The 27,787-nt window shown below is 42.3% G+C and overlaps 1 protein-coding gene across 1 annotated transcript in view; it reads right to left on the bottom strand.

Moving 5' to 3' along the window:
* Window positions 1-2,310: 2,310 nt before the first annotated feature.
* LOC142257548 (potassium channel subfamily K member 1-like) overlaps window positions 2,311-27,787 on the bottom strand; it is a 42,682-nt gene continuing 17,205 nt past the window's right edge. The window contains exons 2-3 of the mRNA XM_075329697.1: window positions 20,705-21,100; window positions 2,311-2,832 (exon numbers count right to left, since the gene is read on the bottom strand). Coding sequence (XP_075185812.1) covers window positions 2,573-2,832; window positions 20,705-21,100 — 656 coding nt within the window. The 3' untranslated portion in view covers window positions 2,311-2,572. The remainder of the gene's footprint in view (window positions 2,833-20,704; window positions 21,101-27,787) is intronic.

The following is a 27,787-nucleotide window of genomic DNA, read 5'->3' as shown; positions in this document are numbered from 1 at the left end:
ACTTGGTTGCCCTGCAAGAAAGATTCTTGGTAGCTGCCGGGGACCATCCGTCCTATCGGTGAATTGATAATTAGGCCATAAAAATACCAGAAAGCAATTCTAGTCCTCATGCAATTATGTTAAGAATTTTATCCTCAATTCCTAGCTCACAAGGAACACCAAAGAAAAATATGAATGATCAATCTGTAGGGTCTATTGCTGGCTTGGACCTTTGAGAACGGTTTACCTTCAGAGCACGGGTAGTAAGCTGGAAGCTGTGGTTTGCCTTCTGAGCAGTAGTGGTAGACTGGAAGCTGTGGTTTGCCTTCTGAGTATTGGTGGTAGGCTGGAAGCTGTGGTTTATCTTTCTTTTGAGTATTGGTGGTAGGCTGGAAGCTGTGGTTTATCTTTCTTCTGAGTATTGGTGGTAGGCTGGAAGCTGTGGTTTGCCTTCTGAGTATTGCTGGTAGGCTGGAAGCTGTAATTTACCTTCCTTCTGAGTCTTGGTGGTAGGCTGGAAGCTATGGTTTACCTTCTGAGCATTGCTAGTAGACTGGAAGCTGGAGAGATGTTTGGAGATCTTCCCACATACTTGGATGAATCTTTCAAAGTGAAGCAGTTCAGCATCTTCACTGAGCAAAGCCTGATGATTACGGGAGACGTGAGTGTATATGGTGACCACTTGTGAAAAAGAATATGGCAGCTGGAAGTGCAGTAGGGTGGCTTGCAGTATTCTGTTAAGTTTACAATCAGTCTGAGTGACTGTACAGTAGCTCTAAGATAGACCAATTAGTAAGTGGATGGGCAACCTCCAGATAAACAGAGTGGTGAGCAGTGCTGAAATAAACCCTGAAGGAAGCTAGAGTTGGATCCTTTCATGGATGTGTTTGTGGGGACTTGTAAGAAGCTCCAGCACAGGTAACCTGGCAGCCTAAAGAATGGCCTGAGAGGTTCAAATGTGCGATTCTTCAGGCTGGAAAAGGTTGATATTGAAAGGGTAAGGGGCTGCAGATGAGTCAAGCATGGGGAATATGGAATAGTAAATGATAAATATGCCGCAAGTCATAAAAGACAACCTTTTGGTACAATCAGCCCCAGAATTCTGACAGATAAAGAAAAATAAATCGCCCCTTGTTTTCCATCGTGTGTGGTGATGTGCGAACAGATTAGAGCTAGTCAGACACTCGGATGAGCTTGACACAAGTAACGAGCATTATGGATAGCCAATGATTGGCCTGTTTGGTTCTCCGCCCGCATACAGTTGGCCATAAACCGGGGGGGGGTTTGGTTACGCTACGTCAAGGAACATTGTCTCTTTCCCGGGGGATAAAACCTTCAGAGGTTGCAAATGGCCTTTCCTTGCGCAACTGCACACATCAAGCAGTGAAGCAAGCCTGTGCATTGTGGTCATGGTTTCACAGACAAAATATCCGAGCAACCGCGATACTCAGCCGACCTCCGCAAGGACCCAAATGCTCAATCAAGTAGCGAGTAGTGCCAAACACACAACACTAATCATGAGCATTGAAAACCCAAGACCAAAATGTCCCTCATCATATTGAAGCCTATGCATCAATGGAAAGCTCTCCACATCTGTACCACATATGACCACACAAATCCTACAAAAAGGAGATGTTTGAACCACCAAAATGCATATAAACCACATACAAGGCAAAATCCCCCAATAGGGGGGGGGGGGAAGTCCAGATAATTTCCAATCTTTAACATCCCTGCACATACTTACTTTCTGCTAGAAAAATTGGCAGTAACATAACATGAAGAATAAAATAGATTATTATATGGACCTCCCTTGGGTAGCTCCTCCTGGGCTCCTGCTATTACATATTATCCCACGCAACTGCTCCAGTTTGGAGAACCAAGCAAGCCACAGACTCACCAGGTATGGGGAGTGGTGTTTGTTTTTGTTTTATTACCTTATTTCTTTTTTTTTTTTTTTTTTTTTTTTTAACTTTAGTGTTATTTTTCAGGTTTTAGTGGTCAGGCTAAATTTTAGAGAACAGATTGCTACCTTTCACCATCCTGCACCTATTTTACCATTCCCATCTTTCAGAATATTATTTTAAATCCCTACAAAACAAATACACCTTAAAAAAAAAAAAAAGAAATTAAAATCTCAGGAGGTCAAAAGGTAACTAGGGAGAGATAATCAATGACATTATACCTCTTCCCTAAGGCCTTGTGCACACATTGAGTATTTAGTGAGGTTTTTTTACATCAGTATTTGTAGCCAAAACCGGGAGTGGAACAAATCAGAGGAAACGTATAATAGAAACACGGGCACCACTTGGGTATTTATCACCCACTCCTGGTTTTGGCTACAAATACTGGAGGTAAAACTGAAATACTGGCATTACAGTAACTTATAGGTGCTCAAGACGTGAAACTACCTACCCCAAGAGGATCTTTATTGACCGTAGATTAGATAATTTATATTGTTTTACACGTTATAAAGTTAATTATTATAAGTTACATTAGTCTCCACCAGTCAACAAAGAAAAATACAATTAAACATGGCATTCCCAGTGGTATATATTCTTCATAGTAGAGAAAAGTAATAGAAATATTAAAGCCATCAACTAATGCATGGGTTGATAGTCCCATATGACTTCTCCATGGGAGACGCGGAATGTGGAAGCCTTCTCCTCGTCGTTTCATCATGCTTAGACACACAAGGAAGCGCCGAGTCAGACGGTAGATCCTGTTCCATCTCCTCGGCCCTCCGGTTGTCGTCACACCCAAATAAGAACAGATTGAAAACCTGGTTGCAGTTGAAAAGACTCTTTAATAGCTCAACCACAAGGAACACTGCAATCAGCCCGACTAATAAATAACCTGAAATGAAAACACAGAAGAAAAAAAAGGTTTGAAAACGTCCAAAAATAAATGTCAGGTAATTAAATGACTTCTGCTATTGAACAATTGTTATGGCCGCCGGCCACAAGCAAGCTAAGCATTCTCCAGACACAAACATTTATATAGATTTGCCTCCAGGCACTTTGCTAATGATAGCACGAACATATATTTTAGTGTACATTTACAATGACTAAATGGAAACAATTTGTTTCCCTGAACCTTAACTTTGTGATCTGGGGGATGTCAAACACTAATAGGTTTTAAGTGATTGGGGCAGTTAAAAAAAAATAATTCAGGTAATTATATAGAATGAAACATTATCATATTTGTATTGGCCTGCCATCAGATATTGTATAGTCAAATATTTATTCAGCCTATATTAAAAGTCTACACACCCCTGCTAAAATTCCAGGTTTTTGGCTTGTAAAATGAAAAAAAAAATAAACAATTTCCACCTTTAAAAAGGTCACCCAAATCCACTGAGAAACTGGAATTTTGAGAGGGGAGAAAAATAAAATTGAAACACTGGGGTTGCAATCCCCCCTTATAATTGGGGATGTGGTTGTGTTCAGAATTACATTACAGAGTAGTCAGTGCACTTCTGTCATCTCAAGATTTTAGACATTTTCTTAGTTGCATTTTACAGCAAAAGCCATGGCTTGTAAACAGCTTAAAAACACAGCAAAGGGATCTCATTGTTAAAAAATTATCTTTTATTGGAGTTTTTGGGACCATTGTTAGACACTAAGCATGTACCATATGGAGATGGTAGTCGACACCATAGCAAGAACATAATTGTGGAAGGGCTCACACTGACATTCTTATTCTTGATTTGTGATACTACCTTTTATTTTTTCTTCCTTTGCAAGGTTTACAGTTGCATTGATGAACAAATCAATCTTGTGTTTGCTGATGTTTACTATTTGATCATGGAACTGTTTAATTTTTTTTGTTATGTTTAAAAATTTGAATAAAAAAAATGTTTTAAAAAAAATAAATAAATAAATAAATAATAATTATCTTTTGTCAGGATAAGGGTATGGTATTCAAACTGTGAAGGTGTCATCAAGTGGTGGCTTAAATTTGGCACAACAGTGATATTACCTAAAAATTAAAGCCCCTCAAAAATTGATGTAAAGACCAGAAGAAAATTGGTCTATAGGAAGCTGCTGAGAGACCTTCAGCAACATTAAAGGAGCTGCAGGAATTTCTGGATTGTAGTGGTTCTTTACTGTATTTCAAAACAGTCTAAATGTATTCTGCTACGTGGTGTGGGTGGTAAGACAAGACACTACAAATTTTCCTTACAAAGAAGAACATCCAAGCATAGCTTTGTTTTGCCAAAACCTACAACAGGTCTACCAAAAGAATGTGGGGCGTTTTTAACAAAGCTTGAGACTTTTGGTCATAATTCCAAAAGGTGCAACACCAGAAGTACACCATACCTACTGTGAATTAATAAAAGGACTTTAACAACCCTATACGTCAGAGCAAATGGTATGTACACAGAAAAGGCTTTTACTCTTTGTAATGAACAAACGAGCATTATCCTCCAGAGAACCTATTGATTTTACTAAGGACTGTGTAATTTCCAATATTCACTGCGGTGGTGCTACCTGAAGATAGAAACCTCATTACCATTCCAGCACAGATTATAACTGAAGCCCTTTTAACATTACTGAAACCCGGAATAGAAAACTCATTGTTCTACCGACAGGTATACTGAACCATACTGACTGATCTAAGTTTGGTTCAGTATAACCGTGGGAGTCCAGGTTTTACGGCAGTAAAACAGATGTTAAGGTGTGTCCATTTCATATCTCACATCCCTCTGACACCAACTTGCTGGTCAGCAAGACTAGAAGCAATGGGAGGCGACAGATTAGATGTTAGAGAAAAATTTTAGTCAGTGAGGGTGATCAACGAGTGGAACAGGCTGCCACGAGAGGTGGTGAGCCGTCCATCAATAGAAGTCTTCAAAAAAAAAAAAAAAGACTAGACAGACATCTGTGGGGAGTGACTTAGTGAATTCTGCTTTGAACAGGGGGTTGGACCAGATGACCCAGGAGGCCCCTTCCAACTCTACCATTCGATACCAATTATAATTGATCTCTGGTCCGATCTCTTGGTCCGGCAGTATTGCCACCTCCACCATTCCATACCAATTACAATTGATCTCTAGTCCGATCTCTTGGTCCGGCAGTATTGCCACCTCCACCATTCCATACCAATTACAATTGATCTCTGGTCCGATCTCATGGTCCGGCAGTATTGTCACCTCTACCATTCCATACCAATTACAATTGATCTCTGGTCAGATCTTTTGGTCCGGCAATATTGCCACCCAATGAGCTTCATAGGAAGAGTGAAGAGGAGTGAAGATGATATTGTAGCCAGTTGAGGTTTTTTCCTAAGAGTCAATGCAATAAAAATAAGAGGATATACAAGAAATGGTGAAACACTTTATTCTTAAGATTAGTTTTCCAAGTGCAATATCAATATTCATTTCCCACTGCCAGAAATCTGACTCATCAGCTGTTGACTACACATGGATGATGTTCATTTCAATAATTATAGGTTTTCTCATGTCAATAGTCTGTTCCAGTGTAGTAATAACGGGAGAAGTGGGGGGTGTCTATAAATATGCATATATTGACATCTTAATTAGTAATTTTATGTTCACTTCTAGTGTACGAATAGTAGAGATTCCTCGCGTTTTGTGACATTGAAGATGATCTTTTATGGCAATTAGAATTAAAGGGAACCTGAAAGCCAATTTAAGTCGGCCATGTCACGCAACACGCATGACGGGTGCAATCAGACCAACAGAGGTCTGAAGCAAAACAAAAAACGCACTTAAAAAACACCACAGACAAGTAGTGTGGGGGGGGGGGCACCGGGGACACAATACCAACGATGGGCCCTGGCTCTAGTGAGAGGTTAGTTGGGCACCTCCTAACCTCACCTGTAGCTGTCCTTCATCTCCTAGCCAGACCCTATACAGTCTCAACAACTGTCTATCGCCGAGCAGCACCCTGAGTCCCTACAAAACCCTATAGATGCACTGACTACTGAGAGGCAGGTGAGGTACACTAGACCCACCACTGCACTAAAGAGACAAGAGGGTAGGAGAAACAAACAAGGAATAAATAACCAAAAAAAAGAGTGGATACAAACTTCAGGAGAATCCACAGCAGCTCCTTCCACCAAGGTGGCTTTCAAACAAATGGTTTTGTATAGTCAGCAAATCTTGCTGGGAGACTTGGCTATTTAACACTAGAACTACTGAGGTAGTCATTTTGACTACTTTGCACCATGTATTTCTATATAGGTGTCACGAGTCCAGTAGTTCTAGTGTTAAGCACAAGTGGGTCTGGTTACAAAGCAGGTGCAGCTGACCTTAACTGCAGGAGAGCTGCTGGCAGAAAAACTGGCATTAACTATTTCAGTACCAAATGAAACAAAACATTTAAATGCTGAGACCCGGATAGAGATAAGGCGTTCCAGTCCTCAAACTGCCACTAGTCTCCAAAAATAGGGAGACGATCGTGACAGGCCAAAATCAAACACTGCAGAGTCTGACTCTATAATCTCAGTAAGGTATGTAGGCATGTGCACTTATTCCAGGATTTGCAGCAGAAAGATCATGCTGCAGATCTTTATGTATTGGCAGGAAAACAGCTCTATAAAATACGTGCTGTTCTTTTGTTCCAGATATTTCTCCATTCAATAGTATGGGTGAAATTTGCAGCAAATAAAAAAGTAACGTGTGCAAGAAACTTTAGGAATCTTATTTCACTTTGCTTGCACTAGGAAATCCTTCAGGTTCTTGTGACAAAACTGCACCGAAAAAAGCAACAAAAACGCAACGTGCGCACATATTCTTAAAAAGCTGCATTAAGGTGACATGGATTTATACTATGGCTCCCATACCCGTGGCTCTGATATATCCACGGAGCCCAAGGGTAACATCTTCATAGAACTTGTGTAATCTCAGTACATAGATTAGGTCTACAGATCTAAGGTCTATGGAAAATAGATACAGACCTACTCTTCTCACCAGGTATATTTCTTTAAGGAGTCTAGAAAAAGAAGCTTTTGTGAGATTACTTCCTTACTCCAGGCAAAAGCAACAGCTGTATACTCCGTTTAATTGAAAAAAATAAGAAAATGTTAATTAAAATGCATGAACCAAAACTAAAATGTAATTAGTATATAAGAACACAGTGCATTAGCCAGCAGAAAATACTACCTGGTTACAAAGAAAAACAAGAAGAAGAGAGAAAAGGCTAGTTTACATTGAAGCTGACAGATTGCAACAAAGTTGAGGTCACGGTACAATCCCACGATCAGTGTTAGCAGCATTTTGGATGCAGAGTATTTTTGCTGCTTCCAAAATGTTGCATACTACAGTACAAGCACAGTGAATGGGATTTATAGAAATAGGTTTAATCATCATAACAGACGCAGATTCTTTACTGTAAAAGCAGTAAAACTATGGAACGCTCTGCTTCATAATGTTATAATGGTTGATTAATTACTAAAATTTAAGAGGCTTTGATGCCTTTCTTGAAAAATCTAATATATATGTTACTGGTTATATGCACTCGATTCTGTTATTGGGCGTTGATCTGGAGAACTAGTCTAATTTGTATGGAAAGTTAGGAAGGAATTTTTCCTCCAATGTGGAGCGGTCTGCGCCATGGGGTTTTTGCCTCCTTCTGGATCAACATGTTAGGTTAGATCACTGGTTGAACTCGGACTTAAAAGGGTTATTCCCATCTCCAAGATCATATCCTAACATATAGTAGGTGTAATAATAATAAATAATAATTATTATTATTATTATTATTAATAACAAATACCTCCAATTAGAAATTTAGTACTGTGTAGTTCTCCTGATTCACTATTTTGCTTACCTCATGTTCAGGGCATTGCAAGACCTGCATTTAGTCACAGTTAGGTATCCATGGTTATGACCATTAGAGACTAAATGTCCTGCAATGCCCTGAACATGAGGTAAGCGACATAGTGAATCAGGAAAACAATACTACATTTCTAATTGGAGGTATTTGCTAATATTCTTATCAATACACCAATAAACCAATGCAAGCCGAATATAATGAAAAATATCAAATCTTTATTACAAACAATTTAAAATCATTAAAACGAATGGACCAACCCAAGTGATGGATGGAATTGATATAGGGGACCCGGCCCCTACAATAAATAAGAGAACCTGCAGATCTCCAAACCTTAAACCGTAGAAGTATCAAGGCCAGATACAATAGAAAAATATGCAGCAACGAAATAACCAACATTACTGTAATAGGTAAAATCAATTTTAATATTATTTAATAATCTTTAATATTTTCTAAGATTATTAAATAATACAAATTTATTTTACCTATTACAGAAATGTTGGTTATTTCCTTGTTGCATATTTTTCTATTGTATCTGGCCTTGATAGCGCAGGTACCTGCAGAAAAGAACACATTAATTCCGCAGCGGAAATTCTGCAGCAAAACCTGTTGATGAAAAAACAGTGTGCGTGCAGCATTTTTTTTTTTACCATGGGTTTTGCTAGGGAAGGACTGCAGCAAGGTTATGAACATTTTCTGCAGCAAAACTGCGGTAAAAAACGCAGCGTGCGCACAGGGGAGTTAAGGGTGCTTTACACACTGCGACATTGCTAGCGATTGCTAGCGATGTCGAGCGCGATAGTACCCGCCCCTGTCGCTCGTGCGACATTTGGTGCTCGCTGCCGTAGCGAACATTATCGCTACGGCAGCGTCACACGCACACACCTGGTCAGCGACGTCGCTGTGACCGCTGAACAATCCCTCCCTCAAAGGGGAGGTGCGCTCGGCGTCATAGCGACGTCACTGTGGCGTCACTAAGTGGCCGCCCAATAGCAGAGGAGGGGCGGAGATGAGCGGGACGTAACATCCCGCCCACCTACTTCCTTCCGCATTGCAGGTGGACGCAGGTAAGGAGATGTTTGTCGTTCCTGCGGTGTCACACATAGCGATGTGTGCTGCCACAGGAACGACAAACAACATCGTACCTGCAGCAGCAATGATATTAAGGAAATGAGCGACGTATCAACGATTACCGTTTTGGAACGATTTTGCGATCGTTGCTCGTCGCTCATTAGTGTTACACGCTGCGATGTCGCTACCGACGCCAGATGTGCGTCACTAACGACGTGACCCCAACGATATATCGGTAGCGATGTCGCAGCGTGTAAAGTACCCCTCAAACGGCCATGATCAAAGCTTTTTCCAATTCTGGCAATAAGACAGTTGTTTGCTGTATAATATGGCTGGCACCTACAACTGATTTCATGGGAACACCTCCTGCATTGCAGTTGCACCGTAATAATACAGTAGCTCACAGGAACTGCATAATTAATACAACATACCATTATATTGCAGGTAAGGAAGAGGACAGGGTTAAGTTCATACCCTATTTCCATTATTATACTAACCTTAAGCCAAATTTATTTAATTATTTACTTACAGCTGGCATAAACAATCCAACATGAGGACAGAATGATTAATACAATCATTATGTCCCTACAAAAAGCATGAATGGTGTCGGCAGGACATCCCTGTGTGTATGTACCGCCCCGGTGTTAGACGGGCTGCTCGGATCCGGGATCGTGGCTCGAGGGGGTCCGGACCCGGCTTGACGGACACTTTGATCCGTATAAAGGGGGTATTTACAGGGGATAAGCTCGTGACGCCACCTGTGGGTTGCGGTAATGGGAGTACCACCGCTGCTGTAAGGAGTACCGGGGCAGATTGAGTTAAGCAGCCTGATGTTAGCCCCTCCACAGGTAGGAAAGGCCCCGGGCTCAGGGGTGTTGGTAGTTGTTTGGGAGAGCAGAGTGCAGGCGGGACCAGGGTACTCACTGTTGGTAGTTGTGGTGCTGGATGAGGTTTATAAAGGAAACACACACACGCTGTAGGTAAACCAAATTCTCTGTGTGCTGCTGCCACTGCGGGGAGCCCATCCAAGTACCCGGTCCCACCGGTGTCACATAGTAATCCGGAGCCTGCCTCCGTGCACAGTTTCGTGTCCGTGTGGGTCCCTACAGCTTGAAGCTGTAGGGTCCCGTTCTTCAGTTTTTAAGTGAAGACTTGCTCCCAAGGGCTGGCTCTTGGGAGTTTAGTGGGTTGCTTTCTGTGGAAAACCCTGTCCCCCGCAGTGTGCTGATGCCCTCAGTCTCTGAGCTCGGTGGGAAGGTCCCCTTCCTCTGCAGATTAATTCTCAGGATGTTGAATCGGCTCCTGACCTAGAGTCCTGTACCCCATCGTGCTCGGTAGTTGTCAGTTCTTTTGGGATTTTGTCGCGGGCGGAGGAGGGGACGCTGCGCTCTCCCCACTGCTCGGGTCCGGCTGCCGCTGCTGCTGCGGCCTGCTGCTGCTCGGTGGCTCGAGCGATGGGCCGGATCCCGGGGACTCGAGCGGCGTTCCTCGCCCGTGAGTGAAAGGGGATTGGTTTTTGGGATTGTTTATTCTCCGTGACGCCACCCACGGTTGTGGTGATTGTGTGGACACCACCGCTGCTCTGTATGGGGATCCCGGGAGCGGTGACAGGGAGCAGCAAAGTTGTTGGTTCTCCCCTCCGTGGGTAGGGGGTGGTTGTCCCGGGGCACAGTGATGAGGTGGGGGATGAGGGATGGCGGGGCCGGTGCAGGGCTTGGTGGGGTGCAGGGACGCGGGGGCAGCGCTGTGCCTCACGGCACTGTGGTACTCACTCAGCCTGAGACGGGGACACAGTTCTCGGTAAAACACACGGCTGGAAAGACGGTTCCCACGGACGGCTGCTGTTGCTTTTCCCCAGTAGTTGACGGTGACGGTCCCTTTTCCTGCACCTAAGTCTATGTTGGTAGCGATGGGTTCCCACCGGTAACCCGCTCCCCAGCTTGGATATGGGCCGGAGGAGCCCCTCTTTGCCCACAGGCGCTGGCCCTGAGAAACTGGTGCCTTGGCGGTGGCGGTGTCTCTCTCCTACGGTTGGACTGTTGCCTTCAATCGGGACTTAGCTGTTGGGAGACCCAGGAAGTCCCCTTCACTGACGGATTTGGCAAATTCACGGCGACTCCTAGCCTTGACTTCTCTTCGTATACCGTTCCGGTACCGCCGGGCCACCACCCGTCCACGGTCCTTTCGGCAACCTCCGATCAGCCTCTCCTGCAGATGGTCACCGCCGTCTGCTGACCTTGCTGTCTCAGTCCGGGGCACGCACCTGGACCAACTTCAGGCTTCCTCAACTGTCACTTTCTCTTCCACTTTTACTCCTCTCCCTTGCTCCTCTACCACTTCCTTCTCCAACTCTCACTAAACTCAACTCTACTCAACTCTACTCAACTGCCTGGTTTTCCCGCCTCCAGGACTGTGAACTCCTCGGTGGGCGGAGCCAACCGCCTTCGCCCACCCCCTGGTGTGGACATCAGCCCCTGGAGGAAGGCAACAAGGATTTTTGGGCAGCTTCGGTGTACCTATCCGGGGTGTAGGGTGTGGTGGTGTCATGACCTGTGACCCCTGGCTTGCCCAGGGCGTCACACTTTCTGGTGCCGACAGTCCTCCAAGACTATGTCCGTCACACCCTCTTCCAATGTCACTGCTACCAGTCCCCGACCCCTCTGGACCTGGACCACTGTCTGCGACCCAACCTCAGTCCTTCTAGCTCCCCAGGAGTTAACACCCCAGCTCCTTTCACCTTGAGGGCTCTCACTAGACTCCCTTCTTCTCTCCCACCAGTCTGCCTGACTCCTAGGTGTAAATGTTCAAAGTGAAAGGACGGGGTTTTTTTACCGCGCTATAAACCACAAAGGGTGTTTATAAAAATAAAGATTCTTTTATTAAAACATTCCTACGCGTTTCAGAGGCATGCACGCCTCCTTCTTCAGGGAAAAATATCATACAAATGTAAGAAATACAAGGGTTTATATAGGAGTATCCAGGAGAAGTCACGCTCCTGAAAAAAAACATTTATCTCATGACTCATAGCCACGAGGAGTGAGACTACGTCATGATTGAAAAAAACGTCATGATTGAAAAAAACACAATACTGCATGGTGTTACACGTTAAATAAAAGGGTTTTCCCTCTACCAGATTTATAATGGAGAGCATACCTTTCGTGGAATAATTAAACCAGAAAAAAGAAGAAAAGAAAAAAAGGAAAAAAAGAGACCGTTGTTTTTTTCGGCAAGAGAAGGAAAAGAAAAAAGAGTAAAAGATGTTCAATATATGAGTATGATCGGACTTGAACCTAAGGGAGTGTCAAGGGGACAATGGGAGAGAAATTCTCTACCCACTATTCTGTCCTTTGAGGGGTACTGTGAAGCAGTGGCTACGAGAGATCTATGATGCTTAAATCTAAATTGTGAACTATAAATCTATATATAAAAAGGGGATGTGTGTGATCCTTTTATTAGTGCTTATACAAAGATGAAAATTAGGATAGCCTGGGGCTTCCGTATAGGAACAAAAACGAGCTGATGTCTCTCTGAAGTAAACAGAAAGTGGATGTTACCTCTGAGAGAGGGGGGGGGGAAATAAGATCGGGAAAAGAACAAGAATTCTTGCGAGGGGAATAGGTGTCCCTATAGTGAAAGGGTAAATTAAAAGTTCGGACCGTGGGAAAAAATGAGGGGACGCATGCGTAGAGCAGAGAGAGTGAGCGGTTTCCAATAATGAAAGGTGGTGTGAGTTCAAACCGTGGGAAAAAAACAGTACAGCGCATGCGCTGGACGGGGATTTGAGAGAAAGTAACCAAATCCACCGCTATATGCAGGAAAAAAGGGGGGGGGGGGAGGAGGGTTTTGGGGCTTTGTGTTTTTAGGACTAGATGAATATATAAATATAAAATTATGAGAAATAAAAATATATATAAAAATATATAAAAATATATAAGGGAGATCGCTCTATAAGCAATCCGTATGAAAAAGGGGGTATAATGTGAGAATCCTTGTGCCTCTTCATTTGGGGGGTACTGGGAAGGGGAGTCGTTATAGAAAGGGATTATTTAATTGGGTGTGTTTTAGGATTGTGGAATCACTAGGAAATAAGATTGTGTGGGATTAAAATTATTAAAATTATTCTAGTGCATACTATAGAGTGAGTGTGGATCATAAAATTGTGAAAAGACTAGGGAATGGAATAAACCTATGTATAGGATTATTCTGAGGAAAGGGAAGGATATTTAATTAGGTGTATTTAATGAGATGAGTGAAAAACGTGAAATAATAAAATCTCCAGGAGTTGAGCCTGTGTGTAGAGTTGAAATAAAGATATAGTCATATATAAGAGGGGATATTGTGAAACAGAAATATAGGAAAATTGCTAATTTCAAATAAAGCAGACCGAAAGATAAATATATAAAATATATAAAATCAAAACATGATAAAAATAGAGAAACGTGCTTGGAACAAAATTAAAAGTACATCTATCACATGCCATGGATAACAAAAGCAAGTAGCATCCTCAATTATTGATGTTGTAAAAAATATCACAATTAGTTGAAAGCAAAATATATATATATACCTATGATATTGTTGTATTATTATGGGACCATGGACATGGATAATTTATAATACATTAATATCACAATATAATGGCATCATAAAATAATAATAAAAATAATAATAATAATAAAATAATAATAATAATAATAATAATTTATTATTATTATTATTATTATTATTTTTATTTTATGATGCCATTATATTGTGATATTAATGTATTATATTATTATCATTCTCATTGCAAGTACCATCATCAATATTGCCCTTTTATACAGATACATCATTCGTTTCCAGAAGGGTCCCATAAACATCAGCCATATAGTATCTATCTCTGAGAGTAATTTCTGTCTATTATCCCCTTATTAGCTAAAACTACTATACCCGATAGTTTCCAGATACCCAAAATAATTTTTCAAAAAGATTCTTTTATGAATATTAAAATTTATATATTTTTAATAAATATTTTTAATAAATATTAACAATTATCACAATTTTTCTTACTGTCCATGTCCATGGTCCCATAATAATACAACAATATCATAGGTATATATATATATATTTTGCTTTCAACTAATTGTGATATTTTTTACAACATCAATAATTGAGGATGCTACTTGCTTTTGTTATCCATGGCATGTGATAGATGTACTTTTAATTTTGTTCCAAGCGCGTTTCTCTATTTTTATCATGTTTTGATTTTATATATTTATCTTTCGGTCTGCTTTATTTGAAATTAGCAATTTTCCTATATTTCTGTTTCACAATATCCCCTCTTATATATGACTATATCTTTATTTCAACTCTACACACAGGCTCAACTCCTGGAGATTTTATTATTTCACGTTTTTCACTCATCTCATTAAATACACCTAATTAAATATCCTTCCCTTTCCTCAGAATAATCCTATACATAGGTTTATTCCATTCCCTAGTCTTTTCACAATTTTATGATCCACACTCACTCTATAGTATGCACTAGAATAATTTTAATCCCACACAATCTTATTTCCTAGTGATTCCACAATCCTAAAACACACCCAATTAAATAATCCCTTTCTATAACGACTCCCCTTCCCAGAACCCCCCAAATGAAGAGGCACAAGGATTCTCACATTATACCCCCTTTTTCATACGGATTGCTTATAGAGCGATCTCCCTTATATATTTTTATATATTTTTTTATATATATTTTTATTTCTCATAATTTTATATTTATATATTCATCTAGTCCTAAAAACACAAAGCCCCAAAACCCTCCTCCCCCCCCCCCCTTTTTTCCTGCATATAGCGGTGGATTTGGTTACTTTCTCTCAAATCCCCGTCCAGCGCATGCGCTGTACTGTTTTTTCCCACGGTTTGAACTCACACCACCTTTCATTATTGGAAACCGCTCACTCTCTCTGCTCTACGCATGCGAACTTTTAATTTACCCTTTCACTATAGGGACACCTATTCCCCTCGCAAGAATTCTTGTTCTTTTCCCGATCTTATTTCCCCCCCCCCCCCTCTCTCAGAGGTAACATCCACTTTCTGTTTACTTCAGAGAGACATCAGCTCGTTTTTGTTCCTATACGGAAGCCCCAGGCTATCCTAATTTTCATCTTTGTATAAGCACTAATAAAAGGATCACACACATCCCCTTTTATATATAGATTTATAGTTCACAATTTAGATTTAAGCCTCATAGATCTCTCGTAGCCACTGCTTCACAGTACCCCTCAAAGGACAGAATAGTGGGTAGAGAATTTCTCTCCCATTGTCCCCTTGACACTCCCTTAGGTTCAAGTCCGATCATACTCATATATTGAACATCTTTTACTCTTTTTTCTTTTCCTTCTCTTGCCGAAAAAAACAACGGTCTCTTTTTTTCCTTTTTTTCTTTTCTTCTTTTTTCTGGTTTAATTATTCCACGAAAGGTATGCTCTCCATTATAAATCTGGTAGAGGGAAAACCCTTTTATTTAACGTGTAACACCATGCAGTATTGTGTTTTTTTCAATCATGACGTTTTTTTTCAATCATGACGTAGTCTCACTCCTCGTGGCTATGAGTCATGAGATAAATGTTTTTTTTCAGGAGCGTGACTTCTCCTGGATACTCCTATATAAACCCTTGTATTTCTTACATTTGTATGATATTTTTCCCTGAAGAAGGAGGCGTGCATGCCTCTGAAACGCGTAGGAATGTTTTAATAAAAGAATCTTTATTTTTATAAACACCCTTTGTGGTTTATAGCGCGGTAAAAAAACCCGTCCTTTCACTTTGAACATTTATAGCTCTCTCTAACGGGGCCGCTGCTTTAACCACTCCAGCACTCACACAAGTCTGCACAGGGGTTGTGACTGGCACAACCTGATCAGGTGAGTGTATTCATCCCTTTTCGCCTTAAACCCATATACCGGGTAAGACCCTATTTCTTGCGCCTTTTCCCTCCTCAGATTGACTCCTAGGTGGGCAGCCATTTTCCAGCTAGACCAACCCACTGGTGTGTCTGACAGGTCATGATGTGAGGTGTTGATTGGGATTTGTGCTGCTGATGGAGGTGACACCGGTTTCTGGGGACTTAGAACCATGGGGGTAGGTCCTGCATCCTGCGAAAAGGATGCAGTTCCCTGTGGCACCCTGATGTATTCAGGGGCACCACAGGTACATGGTGATATCCTGATGACATCAAAGACTTATTGGTCCACATTAATGTTAATCAGCCCATGAACAATTGTTCATTGATCGGCTGATTGTCAGTATGTTTACAACCATGATCATGCATGGTTATGAGCTGCCAATTATCAGCTCGCGTACATTGGCTTTTAAAAGGTTGTTCTCCGGTTTAGTCTTCAGGAGAACTACACTCACTTACCTTCACAGTTCCTGTTTGCTGGGGACAGTATTTGCCTGAAGATCAGAGAAGCAACAAACTTGCACTGCTGGCCCAAACTGTGCAGGCCAGCTTTAGGTCAGCAAGTGCGCTATTGAAAAGCAATTGTAAAAACTGAGCATCTTCAGTCATGGTGCGAAACTGCAGTGGTGGTCGGTAACCTAGGCAACAAGCATTAAAACTAAAAAATACCTACGTTCTTGAGAACGGAGAGGATTTTGGCTAAGAGTAAAGTGTTGTTTTTATAGTATATAACTTGAGAGAACCCCAGTAACTGGCTTAAGATACAATACCAAACTTACCTTGAGTCTTATGAATGCTTCATTATTCCACATCGCAGATGATAAACAGGCGCTTTACATCTTATTTACTAATAGATATACAGGGTGGTCTAAAAGTAGGTGGACAGAAAATAATAACATGGTCTAAAGTGAAACTGACTCGGTTGCCCTTAGCAACCAATCAGATTCCACCTTTCATTTTCCAAAGAGTCTGTGAAGAATGAAAAGTGGAATCTGATTGGTTGCTAAGGGCAACAGAGTCAGTTTCACTTTACACCATGTTATTATTTTCTGTCCACCTACTTTTGGACCACCCTGTATATTGAGATATTACTTTGCAATTAGTACATTGATCTGCACGGCTGTTCTCTTATAGCGTGACCTTTCGTTCATGGTATTTTAGCTGTAATTGTACAGTACTTGCTGTTCCCCTGTCCTGCCCAAGCATTCCTCATTGTGCCCCTTCCCAATAGGCAGCTTGCATAGGAAATAATATATAGCAGTGTAATCCCAGCTGGGTTTTTACAATATGTAAAGAAATGTAACGGTACACAGAGTACTCATACATACAATGATTGGTATATGAATCAGGATGCAAGATTGTGAGGACTATAATCATTTCATGACCTTGCAGTAAAGACCTGAATATTGATGGCACCACAGGAGCCCCCATTACCTCCATTACCAGCTCCCATCTGTAAAAACTAGGAAGGCTCCAAGAAAGCTTCAGACCCTAGGACCTCTGCTAAAAGTGGAAAATCTGCACCATCCACTGCACTAGCTCGGAAATACATTAATCAATGTTAAGTCCATCTTCTTGTGTAAAATGTCAAAACATGTCACTCAATTTTAGAACATTCTTGTGTTTGAAAATATATTTTTCTTTAGCACTTGCCCCCCGCCCTCCCTCCTTTCCCCATCCGAAATAACCTGATCATGAGAAACTGCAAGGGAACCGCCCGATTCCTCTAAAGAAATCTTTTCTTTAGCCTTTTATATCATATATTGAATTTACCAGCAAGTTAAAAAAAACACAAAAAAACAGCACTGAGTAGGTTTTCAATCAACTAAAAAATGAATGGCCACTTTAAAGGGAACTCGTCATGATAAAAATCGCATCTGAGCTGCAGGCAAGCTGTTATAGAGCAGGAGGAGCTGATCAGATTAATAAACATTTTTAAAGGGAGAAGTTTCAGTAAAACTTGCATTTTATTAAATGAAATCTGTGGTGGTTGTATGCACGTGAGTCCAGTGGGCGGCCCCTATAGGACTATGTAGAAGCTTGAATTCAGAAATTCAGAGTGTGACGCCCTGGCCTATCAGGTCGTCACAGGGTATTGTGCAATCTGCCCTTCTGCACGGATCCTGGTCCTTTGGTATTGCTAACAGCTTAGCCAATCAAAATCCTAGGAACACTTCCCACTTTAACCTACCAGGCACACCATTGGGGGGCCTGAAGGGAATAGGGCCGCCCACATGGGGGGTTGGTGAGTGGAAAGAGAGCAAAGTGACAGTTGAGCTTGGAGAGTGGAGCTGGAGGGTTGAGCAGTGGAGAGCGAAAGGAGAGGAGGAGAGCTCCTGTGTACTAGGTGGCAGACATTGGTCTGGGCCTGGGAGGAGCTGGAACCCTGGTCGCAGGGGACAGTATCAAGGGGCACGGACTGCCAAGGAGGGCAGCCGGCGGCCTTGAGCTATCACTGGGCAGGGGCCAGGGCACAGCGGGGTACGTGGACCCTAGGCTGGAAAGTAGCTTCATGCATTCCGGTAATTTACCAAACGGGGGTGAAGACTGCAAGTGTCATCCCCAACTTGCTCCAAAATCAGGGTACTAGCGCACCGATGGGATAGGACTTTCCCAATACAGTCCAAAGAAATCCTACGCGTGAACCCTGAGAGCAAGCTCACTCCGTTAGCAATACGGGTGAGCGAGACCCGAAGAGTTTTATACCTACGGGTCCAACAGAGACAGAGGTGCCAAGGACAGGGCCACAGGCTAACAGCAACACCAAGAGCACGGACCCAAGCATGCTCCCTACAAGCTCCAGTGGTGCTCAGAATTCTGATTTACAAGCTGTCGATGTTGTTATTCCTGGACTGAGTGAGTACACTGAAATACCCCTGTTCCTAACCCAGCGGCACCCATTCACCAACCATCCGACGGGCCCCGGGACACAAACCCTCTACCCAAGGAGGGGTTAAACATCAGGCTGCCACACCATCATCACCGGGCTCCCCAACCGCAGCGGTGGTCCCTCACATTACCACGCACCGTGGGTGGCGTCACGAACTTTCCAAAACCCCTGTACATAGCCACCGCTTAATAGAGTGGCCACGCGACCCCCTGGTCCGGAGACCCCTTGAGCCACCGCGGATCCGGATCAGAGCAGCAGCCCGGCTGCTGGCATGGGGGCGGCACAAGAGGACCTATTTTGTTTTCTTGAAGATGAGCAATGGCTTGCTGCCTCTTTCTATGCTTACATGAAATTTTTTATATATGGGGGAGTTGCGAGAGATAGGCATTTTATGTATCTAGGCACCTTTAAAAGGGGTATTCCCATCTCCAAGGTCCTAGTCCATGTGTAGTAGGAATAATAATAATAATAATAATAATAATAATAATAATATTAGCTAATGCCTCCAATAAGAAATGTAGTATAGTTCTCTTGATATAGCCATGTGTCTTACCTCATGTGCAGGGCATTGCAGATTAGGAATCCATGGTTACGATCACAAGCAATTAAATGTCACTATGAGTGGTTACAGAGGGGAGCAAATGCTGGACCAACAGGGTTCTCCTTCTTCATCAAACTAAACCGGTGTTTGTGATCCGCCCCGGACGGGGGGGTTGTTTCACTTACTTCGGTGTTCACACAGAATCTCTTTTAAAAACAACATGGAACGGTTTATTTGTTATTCAACCTTTTCAGCAGACATGGCCACTCCTATCCTGTTCTGCTGCTGCTGTTCTCTGGGGTATTTCTTTTGTCATGCCCTCACCCTGGGTATTAGTATTCAAGCGGTGGTGCCTAAGCTTCTTACTAGTCCCCGTTCTTGTCTCGATGGCTACCCATATCGTGTCCAATCGCTGCCTCGGGCAGCTACACTATGCCTGTCCCAAGGTGAGCTGTAGGCTCTTGACACATGGAGCATCCCTCCAGGCCCCCAGGCAGGCACAAATTACCAAGCACCGTCCACACACCTGAAACCCCTCTTCAAAACTAACTTCTCTCAGGCTTGACTCACCAGCCAACTCATCCTGGCTCTCCATTACCTTGGCAAGAGGAAAGCACCGACTACACTATACATACTAAAAACTTTTCCTATCCAGATAACATTCTATACTTTACATCATACTGTTATTACATTACTTGCATATTACACATTATACCTTATCTTACTATAAAACACACAGCGTAACACATAGTATTAAAACTTTCGGTCGCTAGATGGCACTGACCGCAGCACTGCTTGAACTCAGCATCACTTAGTCATTATTATAAAACATAACTACTAGAATACACATACTATAATATACAATTGGACATCTTATATTTAACCACTGTTGGAGTGGGTTAAGCTGGCCACCTCCTACATGGTCATAACCATGGATACCTAAGCTGCAATGCCCTGCACATGAGGTAAGAGACATGGCTATATCAGGAGAACTAGACAACATTTCTAATTGGAAGAATTTGCTATTATTATTATTATTATTATTATTATTATTATTATTATTATTATTATACCTACCACATATTGGCATAGGATCTTGGAGATGAGAATAACCTTTTAAAGGCCCCTAAAACACTGAATTACCGTCAGCCAAGCCTGATAATATCGGTGGACTTGGCCAAGATACTAATGTGTATGATGAAACCTTCCAATTCTTTGCCAACAGATGATGTTGAGGGGAGAGAAGGATTGGATATTTTTTAATTCAAATGTCCGATCCTTTTGTTGTCCAGGCAAAGGAGTCTGACATCGAGAACATAAATGCTCAGTTGAGCCAAACATTTAACTGCATGGGGGAGTTGAGACCAATTACTGTCAGCCAAACAAGCTAAGATGTATGGACATACCCCGTATTAAATTATATCCAAGCAGGGGATCCAGACAGTCTTTTTAAGCATAAAATACTGATATTTAGATTATACTTACAGATAACCAGAAGCTTGTATAAAGCTGGCATACGTTGACCACTTTTCTCACCAGGAACATAATCTCCGAGGCCAACTGTACTCAAAGAAATGAAGCAAAAATACAGTGCATCTACATAGCCCCAGTTTTCTTCAATAAAATTAAAAATGATTGCAGGAATGAAAAAAGCTAGGAGGGAGAGGAGAGAAATCAAGACACCAGTGTAGATCCACTCCAGCTTATTCCTGGCAAAGTTACACCGTAGGAGAAGGACATGGATGGGCTTATCACGAAGAAAGAAGAGAAGGTTCTGGGCGGCAATAGACAATAAGGATAAAGTGAATGGGATTCCAACGATTGAATAGAACAGGCAAAATATCTTTCCACTCTCTGAGATGGGAACAGGATTGCCGTAACCTGCAGAAAATAAAATATTAAATTACTACATTTTTATGGGAGAAGACACCAATATAAAAAGGTGAAAAACTAGTTTGAATAAAAGCAAACAATTTAAGACCAAGCTCTTTCTTCTAAATATCTTCATTTACTGGAGTCCCATAATGTTAAGTTATCTGGGCTCTTAAGATTGTAATATAGTGAAGAATTTGAAAAGAGGAGCGCATGTGAAGGATCCATGGGGTAATGTTAAGGAAAGTATTAGAATGTGCTCACCTGATGTGGTTGTGCAGCCCTGCACAACCACGGTGTAGAACGAGGGTTTAATGCGCTGCCAGGGAGTCGGCCCGTAGTGACCATCCAGGGGAACGGAATCCTAAGAAGCCGGTCATGTGACAGGTCACTGGGGAAGGTGGACATCTCTGGTGCCGATTGAAATCTGGCCTCCAGCCAAGCTGATCATGCCGTGAGTCCCACAACGGGGAAGGAATCCAGGGAATGCAAAAGAACACGGTCTTGAAAGCGCTAAGGAGGCCACAGTGATATATTAGTTTTGTAGATTTATTAAATGTTTACAGCCACAACGCATTTCAATATCACAATATCTTCATCAGGTGGATAACTCATATCCACCTGATGAAGATATTGTGATATTGAAACACGTTGTGGCTGTAAATATTTAATAAATCTACAAAACTAATATCACCGTGGCCTCCTTAGCGCTTTCAAGACCGTGTTCTTTTGCATTTCCTTAAGATTGTAATGGCAGGGTGGGTATAGTATGGCAACACAATAGGATCTTTGTGGCACACTATACACAGGTGCAACTAGAGCTTAATACTCCCTAGAGGCTTTATGCTTAGTCCTTACAATCGCCATCGCAATTTTTGGTGGTTAGAATTGGGTGCAAACACCTTGCAGTTACAGAAAACAAATTTGACATCAACCGTTTGTCCAAATGGTGGCACCCTATGATGGAACTCATCTGAAAGTCTTAAGACTTCATTGCCAGGATGGTTCAGTTCTCCTATAGACAATCCACACCACTGAAATAGCGATTACTATGTAGAACAGTAGAGAACATTCTCTAGGGGCAATGATTATACCTGGCAAAAGATGGCCTCTGTGGAACTCACTAGCAGATTCTATTCTACGTTTCCTCCCTGCAGATTACACCATGCTTAGCTTCTTTGCCCACTCTCTGACCTGACTTATTGCTAGGACCAAACTTTACTTTCAAAACTCTCTCAAGCTACTTCCACACTACTTCTTGGTGCCAAAAACTGCGTGTCTTTTTAATCTAGACCCAGGTCAGCTTTCCTGGGGAACATCTTCCTATAATTTGGTAATACAATATGACCAAAAAGTGCATTGGTCAAGTGCACAACACAAAATTCGTGATTAGAAATGAGCGGTTCCATCGGGGCTTGGTTCGCCGGCAGCAAACGAGCCTAGCTCCACAGGTTTGAGCTTGACCCGAACCCCGGATCAAGTCACCGATTGGCAGTTTGAGTCTCTGCCCACATATAGCCAGCCATAAGCAGAATACTTCCAGGGAAGAGGGGGTCGGTGGGCTTTTTCAAACTTTTTTTTGTTTGTTGAACACTACGTCTGAGCACGCTGTTGTTACCTCCAGTGCGGGACGCTCAAACACTGCAAGTGGCTTGCACAGGGCTGAGCACCAAGCGTACCTGATCACAGCTTTGTTCTCATGTAAAGCATCCAAACCCAAATCTTGGTTTTTAAATTCGGAGTTCGGTTCAAAACCCGAACCTCAGGTTCGCTCATCTCTATTCATGAGCAGTTTCCAAAAGATGAATAGAGGTCTGGTGTTGGACACCCATTCACTTCATAGAAAAGAAAAAAGAAAAAAAAAAAAAAGCAACCTATACTTGGCCGATCAGTTCACATGAACCACTGAATATACAGCTTAAAAGAGATTGGGCACTACTTTTACATTGATGGCCTAGCAATGTCTGATCGTCCGGGATACGACAACTGGTACTCCCGCCAATCAGCTGTTCCCTGCGCCAGCACACTTAAGCTGGTGTCACACACAGCGACAACGACGTCGCTGCTACGTCACCATTTTCTGTGACGTTGCAGCGACGTCCCGTCGCTGTCGCTGTGTGTGACTTCCAGCAACGACCTGGCCCCTGCTGTGAGGTCGCCGGTCGTTGCTGAATGTCCAGCTTCATTTTTTGGTCGTCACTCTCCCGCTGTGACACACACATTGCTGTGTGTGACAGCGAGAGAGCGACGAAATGAAGCGAGCAGAGAGCAGGAGCCGGCGTCTGGCAGCTGCGGTAAGCTGTAACCAGCGTAAACATCGGGTAACCAAGGGAAGACCTTTCCCTGGTTACCCGATATTTACCTTCGTTACCAGCCTCCGCCCTTGCTGCCAGTGCCGGCTCCTGCTCTGTGCACATGTGGTTGCAGTACACATCGGGTAATTAACCCGATGTATACTGTAGCAAGGAGAGCAAGGAGCCAGCGCTAAGCAGTGCGCGCTGCTCCCTGCTCTCTGCAGTGTGACATGTAGCTGCAGTACACATCGGGTTAATTAACCCGATGTGTACTGTACCTAGGAGAGCAACGAGCCAGCGCTAAGTAGTGTGCGCGGCTCCCTGCTCTCTGCAGTGTGACATGTAGCTGCAGTACACATCGGGTTAATTAACCCGATGTGTACTGTACCTAGGAGAGCAAGGAGCCAGCGCTAAGCGCGGCTCCCTGCTCTCTGCACATGTAGCACAGCGACGTTATGATCGCTGCTTCTGCTGTGTTTGACAGCTAAGCAGCGATCATAACAGCGACTTACAAGGTCGCTGTTACGTCACAGAAAATGGTGACGTAACAGCGACGTCGTTGTCGCTTAGTGTGAACCCAGCTTTAGGCATGCGAGTGCTGGCAAACACAAGACTGGAAGGAATACCAGTACATCAAGATGCATAGCACTATATTAGCCACGGACAACTAATAACCGCGACCCTGTGAACAATGCTGTACAGGCCGAAACTCAGTTGGTAGTTTGTTTCACCAGATCCCACACTCATATTCTTAATTTCACTATTAAAAAGTCATCACATTTTTGGCAAAATAGAGTGTGCAGCGTTTCTCTACACTCTGCGCCGATTGAGGCAGCCGGAAATGCTCAGTTCCAGGGCTGCTCCGTCTTCGGATAGTGTCCATCCACCTCCTATTGATTTGAATGGGAGTCAGCCACGATCAGTTGATGAGGCAGCTCCGGAACTGAGCATTTTCAGCTGCAGCCGCAGGTAACTGCTTATCGCCGGGGATACCGGGTGTTGGACCCCTGCCGATCAGACATTGGTGACCTATCCTAGGAATAGGTCATCAATGTAAAAGCAGTTGACAACCTCTTTAATTGAACTAATAGGACACACCTCTATAACCACTTAAACTGGCAGAAAAACAAAAACATTTACACAAAGTAATTAGCAATTGATTACACATACTATTTTAGACAACAAATGATTGATAACTTATTGAATAGAAGAGTGAGCCCTTTGGGAATTGGTCACTCCCAAATCATAGTCCATCCCTCAATACACAAAGGCCTGAATAATTTTTTACAGTCCTGAATGAATAAAAAAGAGGGGTGTGCTATAGAAAAGCTCAAAATAGCCCCCAATTATGGTGCAGGGTTTCTGCTAGCCCAGACTTGATTGCCTCTCCATCCTCCATGGTCAGTACACATTACTGTGCAAAATTTCCATTTAGCACTCTTCTCAAAAGAGTAAAACAATAGCAAAATAAATGGAATCAACCAGTGCTGTGCTAACACTAATACCAGCCTCATGGTCTACCTGATGGCACCAATACAGGTTTTTTACGACTTTTATTCCTGCTTATTTTACCTTCTAATTTGACCAGTTATATCCTTAAAGAATAGATCATTCCATAGATTCTGTCATCTCTGGCTGTATTGTGATAGATTGTTACCCACTGAGAATAATAGGCTGTGTCTGCGTACTCCCCCTCCAATTCCTCACTGGTTAGTTACATTACTTGCCATTAATGGAGTGGAAATAATTGAGACGCCTGACTCTTTGTAAAACAATTTTTTAATCCAGTAGAAACAAACCTTTGTCTATCAGAGATAATACAGGATAATTCATGGAGCGGCCTTACATAGAAAGGCTGGAGCTGCGAAAAGGCTGTCAATCACAGTAACAACATGTATAATTCAGTGAATGTACCTGAAGGAAAATGGCTTCAATCAAGTCACTTCTGTCATGGCAATCTGAATCAGTAACCCTTAGAAATGCGTTCTCCTTAGTGTCAATGCATTGTCATATACAGTATGTAATTCTATTTGAATAGTTCAACCGGTAGCTTCTGGGTTATAATAAGAGCAGCACAGCCAGATTGGAAAAAGGAACCCACCCACTTCAACCTAAGATCTACAAGATCGATCCAGGGGAAAGCCAACTGAACAAAATCCAGTCATCAAGTAGGAGGAGGAAATCAACTATGGTAATTTGGATTCTCTCATATCCCTATGTACATAGAGTTGACAGTTTGGTGCTTCCACCTACACTGCAAATAGATGGAGCCAGGCGGTGACTTGAAAAATGCTGCAACCGCTGGGCAGGACCAGTGTTAAGCATGGGAGGGCAACCCAGGGCCCCCAATCCCTTGGCGTCCCTCCAGGGTCTACACTTATAAAAGCATTAAAAAAAAAAAAAAAAAAAAATGCCCATATTTGCTATCGCTGCGCTCGTAAAAGTCTAATCAATCATATTATAGAAGTAAATGGATCTGATTTTTAAACTGTAGGGGTAGAAATAAAAATCAAATCACGAAAATTACATTTTTAGGTAGCTGCAATAAAATGCAATAAGAGACGATCGAAACTTTGTATCAGTAAAATCGAGGAGCAAAAAATAAGCAAACAGCTCCATATCCCAAAAAAATGAAACACTTACACGTTTTGGAAAGTGGCGACAAAAGCAACAATTTTCTTTTTCTTTTTGACAAATTTCAGAATTGTGTTTTCACCACTTAGATAAAGAAAAAACTAAACATGGTTGTCTGCATACTCGTACTAACCTGGGGAACTAAAAAAAAATAAATTTCTATAAAATGTATTTAGGGTTAGGGTACATTCTAATTCCCAAATTTGTAGGCTGATGTCAGGCAGGCAGAACTTACAAAGCATTACTAGTAACCACAGAACACAAAGACGAGAAGCGTTGTCATATGGATTTTGGAACACCAGGTTGGTGGTTAATACAGTATCTTGTGAAAGTATTCGGCTCCCTTGAATTTTTCAACCGTTCCCCACATTTCAGGCTTCAAAGATAAAAATTTTAATGTTATAGTGAAAAATCAACAAGTGGGACACATTTGTGAAGTTGAACGAAATTTATTGCTGATTTTAAACTTTTTTAAAAAATAACTGAAAATTGGGGCATGCAATATTATTCATCCCCTTTACTTTCAGTGCAGCAAACTCACTCCAGAAGTTCATTGACGATCTCTGAATGATCCAATGTTGTCCTAAATGACTGATTATAAATATAATCCACCTGTGTGTAATCTAGTCTCCGTATAAATGCACCTGCTCTGTGATAGTCTCAGTGTTCTGTTTAAAGCACAGACAGCATCAAGAAGACCAAGGAACACAACAGGCAGGTCCATGATACTGTTGTGGAGAAGTTTAAAACCGGATTTGGTTACAAAAAGATATCCAAAACTTTAAACATTCCAAGGAGCACTGTGCAAGCGATCATATTGAAATGAAAGGAGTATCATAACACTGCAAATCTACCAAGACCTGACAGTCCATCCAAACTTTCATGTCAAACAAGGAGAAGACTGATCAGAGATGTAGCCAAGAGACCCATGATGACTCTGGATGAACTTCAGAGATCTACAACTGAGGTGGGAGAGTCTGTCCATAGGACAACAATCAGTCGTACACTGCACAAATCTGGCCTTTATGAAAGAGAGTGTCAAGGAAAAGCCATTTCTCAAAGATATCCATAAAAAGTGTTGTTTAAAGTATGCCACAAGCCACCTGGGAGACACACCAAACATGTGGAAGCAGGTGCTCTGGTCAGATGAAACCAAAAATTGAACAATTTGGGCACAATGCCAAATGATATGTTTGGCGTAAAAGCAACACAGCTCATCACCCTGAACACACCATCCCCACTGTCAAATATGGTGGTGGCAGCATCATGGTTTGGGCCTGCTTTTCTTCAGCAGGGACAGGGAAGATGGTTAAAATTGATGGGAAGATGGATAGAGCCAAATACAGGACAATTCTTGAAAAAAACCTGTTGGAGTCTGCAAAAGACCTGAGACTGAGACAGAGATTTGTGTTCCAACAAGACAATGATCCCAAACATAAAGCAAAATCTACAATGGAATGGTTCACAAATAAACGTATCCAGGTGTTAAGCTGGGTTTACACACTGCAACATCGCAAAGGACATCGCTGTAACGTCACCGGTTTTGTGACGTAACAGCAACCTCCCTAAGTCTCTGGTGAGTCGCTGGTGAGCTGTCAAACAGGCAAACCTGGCCAACAACGCAACAGCGATCCGGACCTGCAGAGTGACCTAGCTGGTTGTTGGGGACGTTGATAAGCAGCTTTTTGAAAGGGAAGTTGCTAACAAAGTCGCTGCAAAGTCTTTCACACACTGAAACTTTGTAGCGATGCATGCTGCACAGCGGGAA

Source organism: Anomaloglossus baeobatrachus, chromosome 12 (genome assembly GCF_048569485.1).
Source record: "Anomaloglossus baeobatrachus isolate aAnoBae1 chromosome 12, aAnoBae1.hap1, whole genome shotgun sequence".
Taxonomy (NCBI): domain Eukaryota; kingdom Metazoa; phylum Chordata; class Amphibia; order Anura; family Aromobatidae; genus Anomaloglossus; species Anomaloglossus baeobatrachus.
The sequence above is the reverse complement of the archived record's forward strand: the minus strand, read 5'-3'. Positions and strand labels throughout refer to the sequence as shown.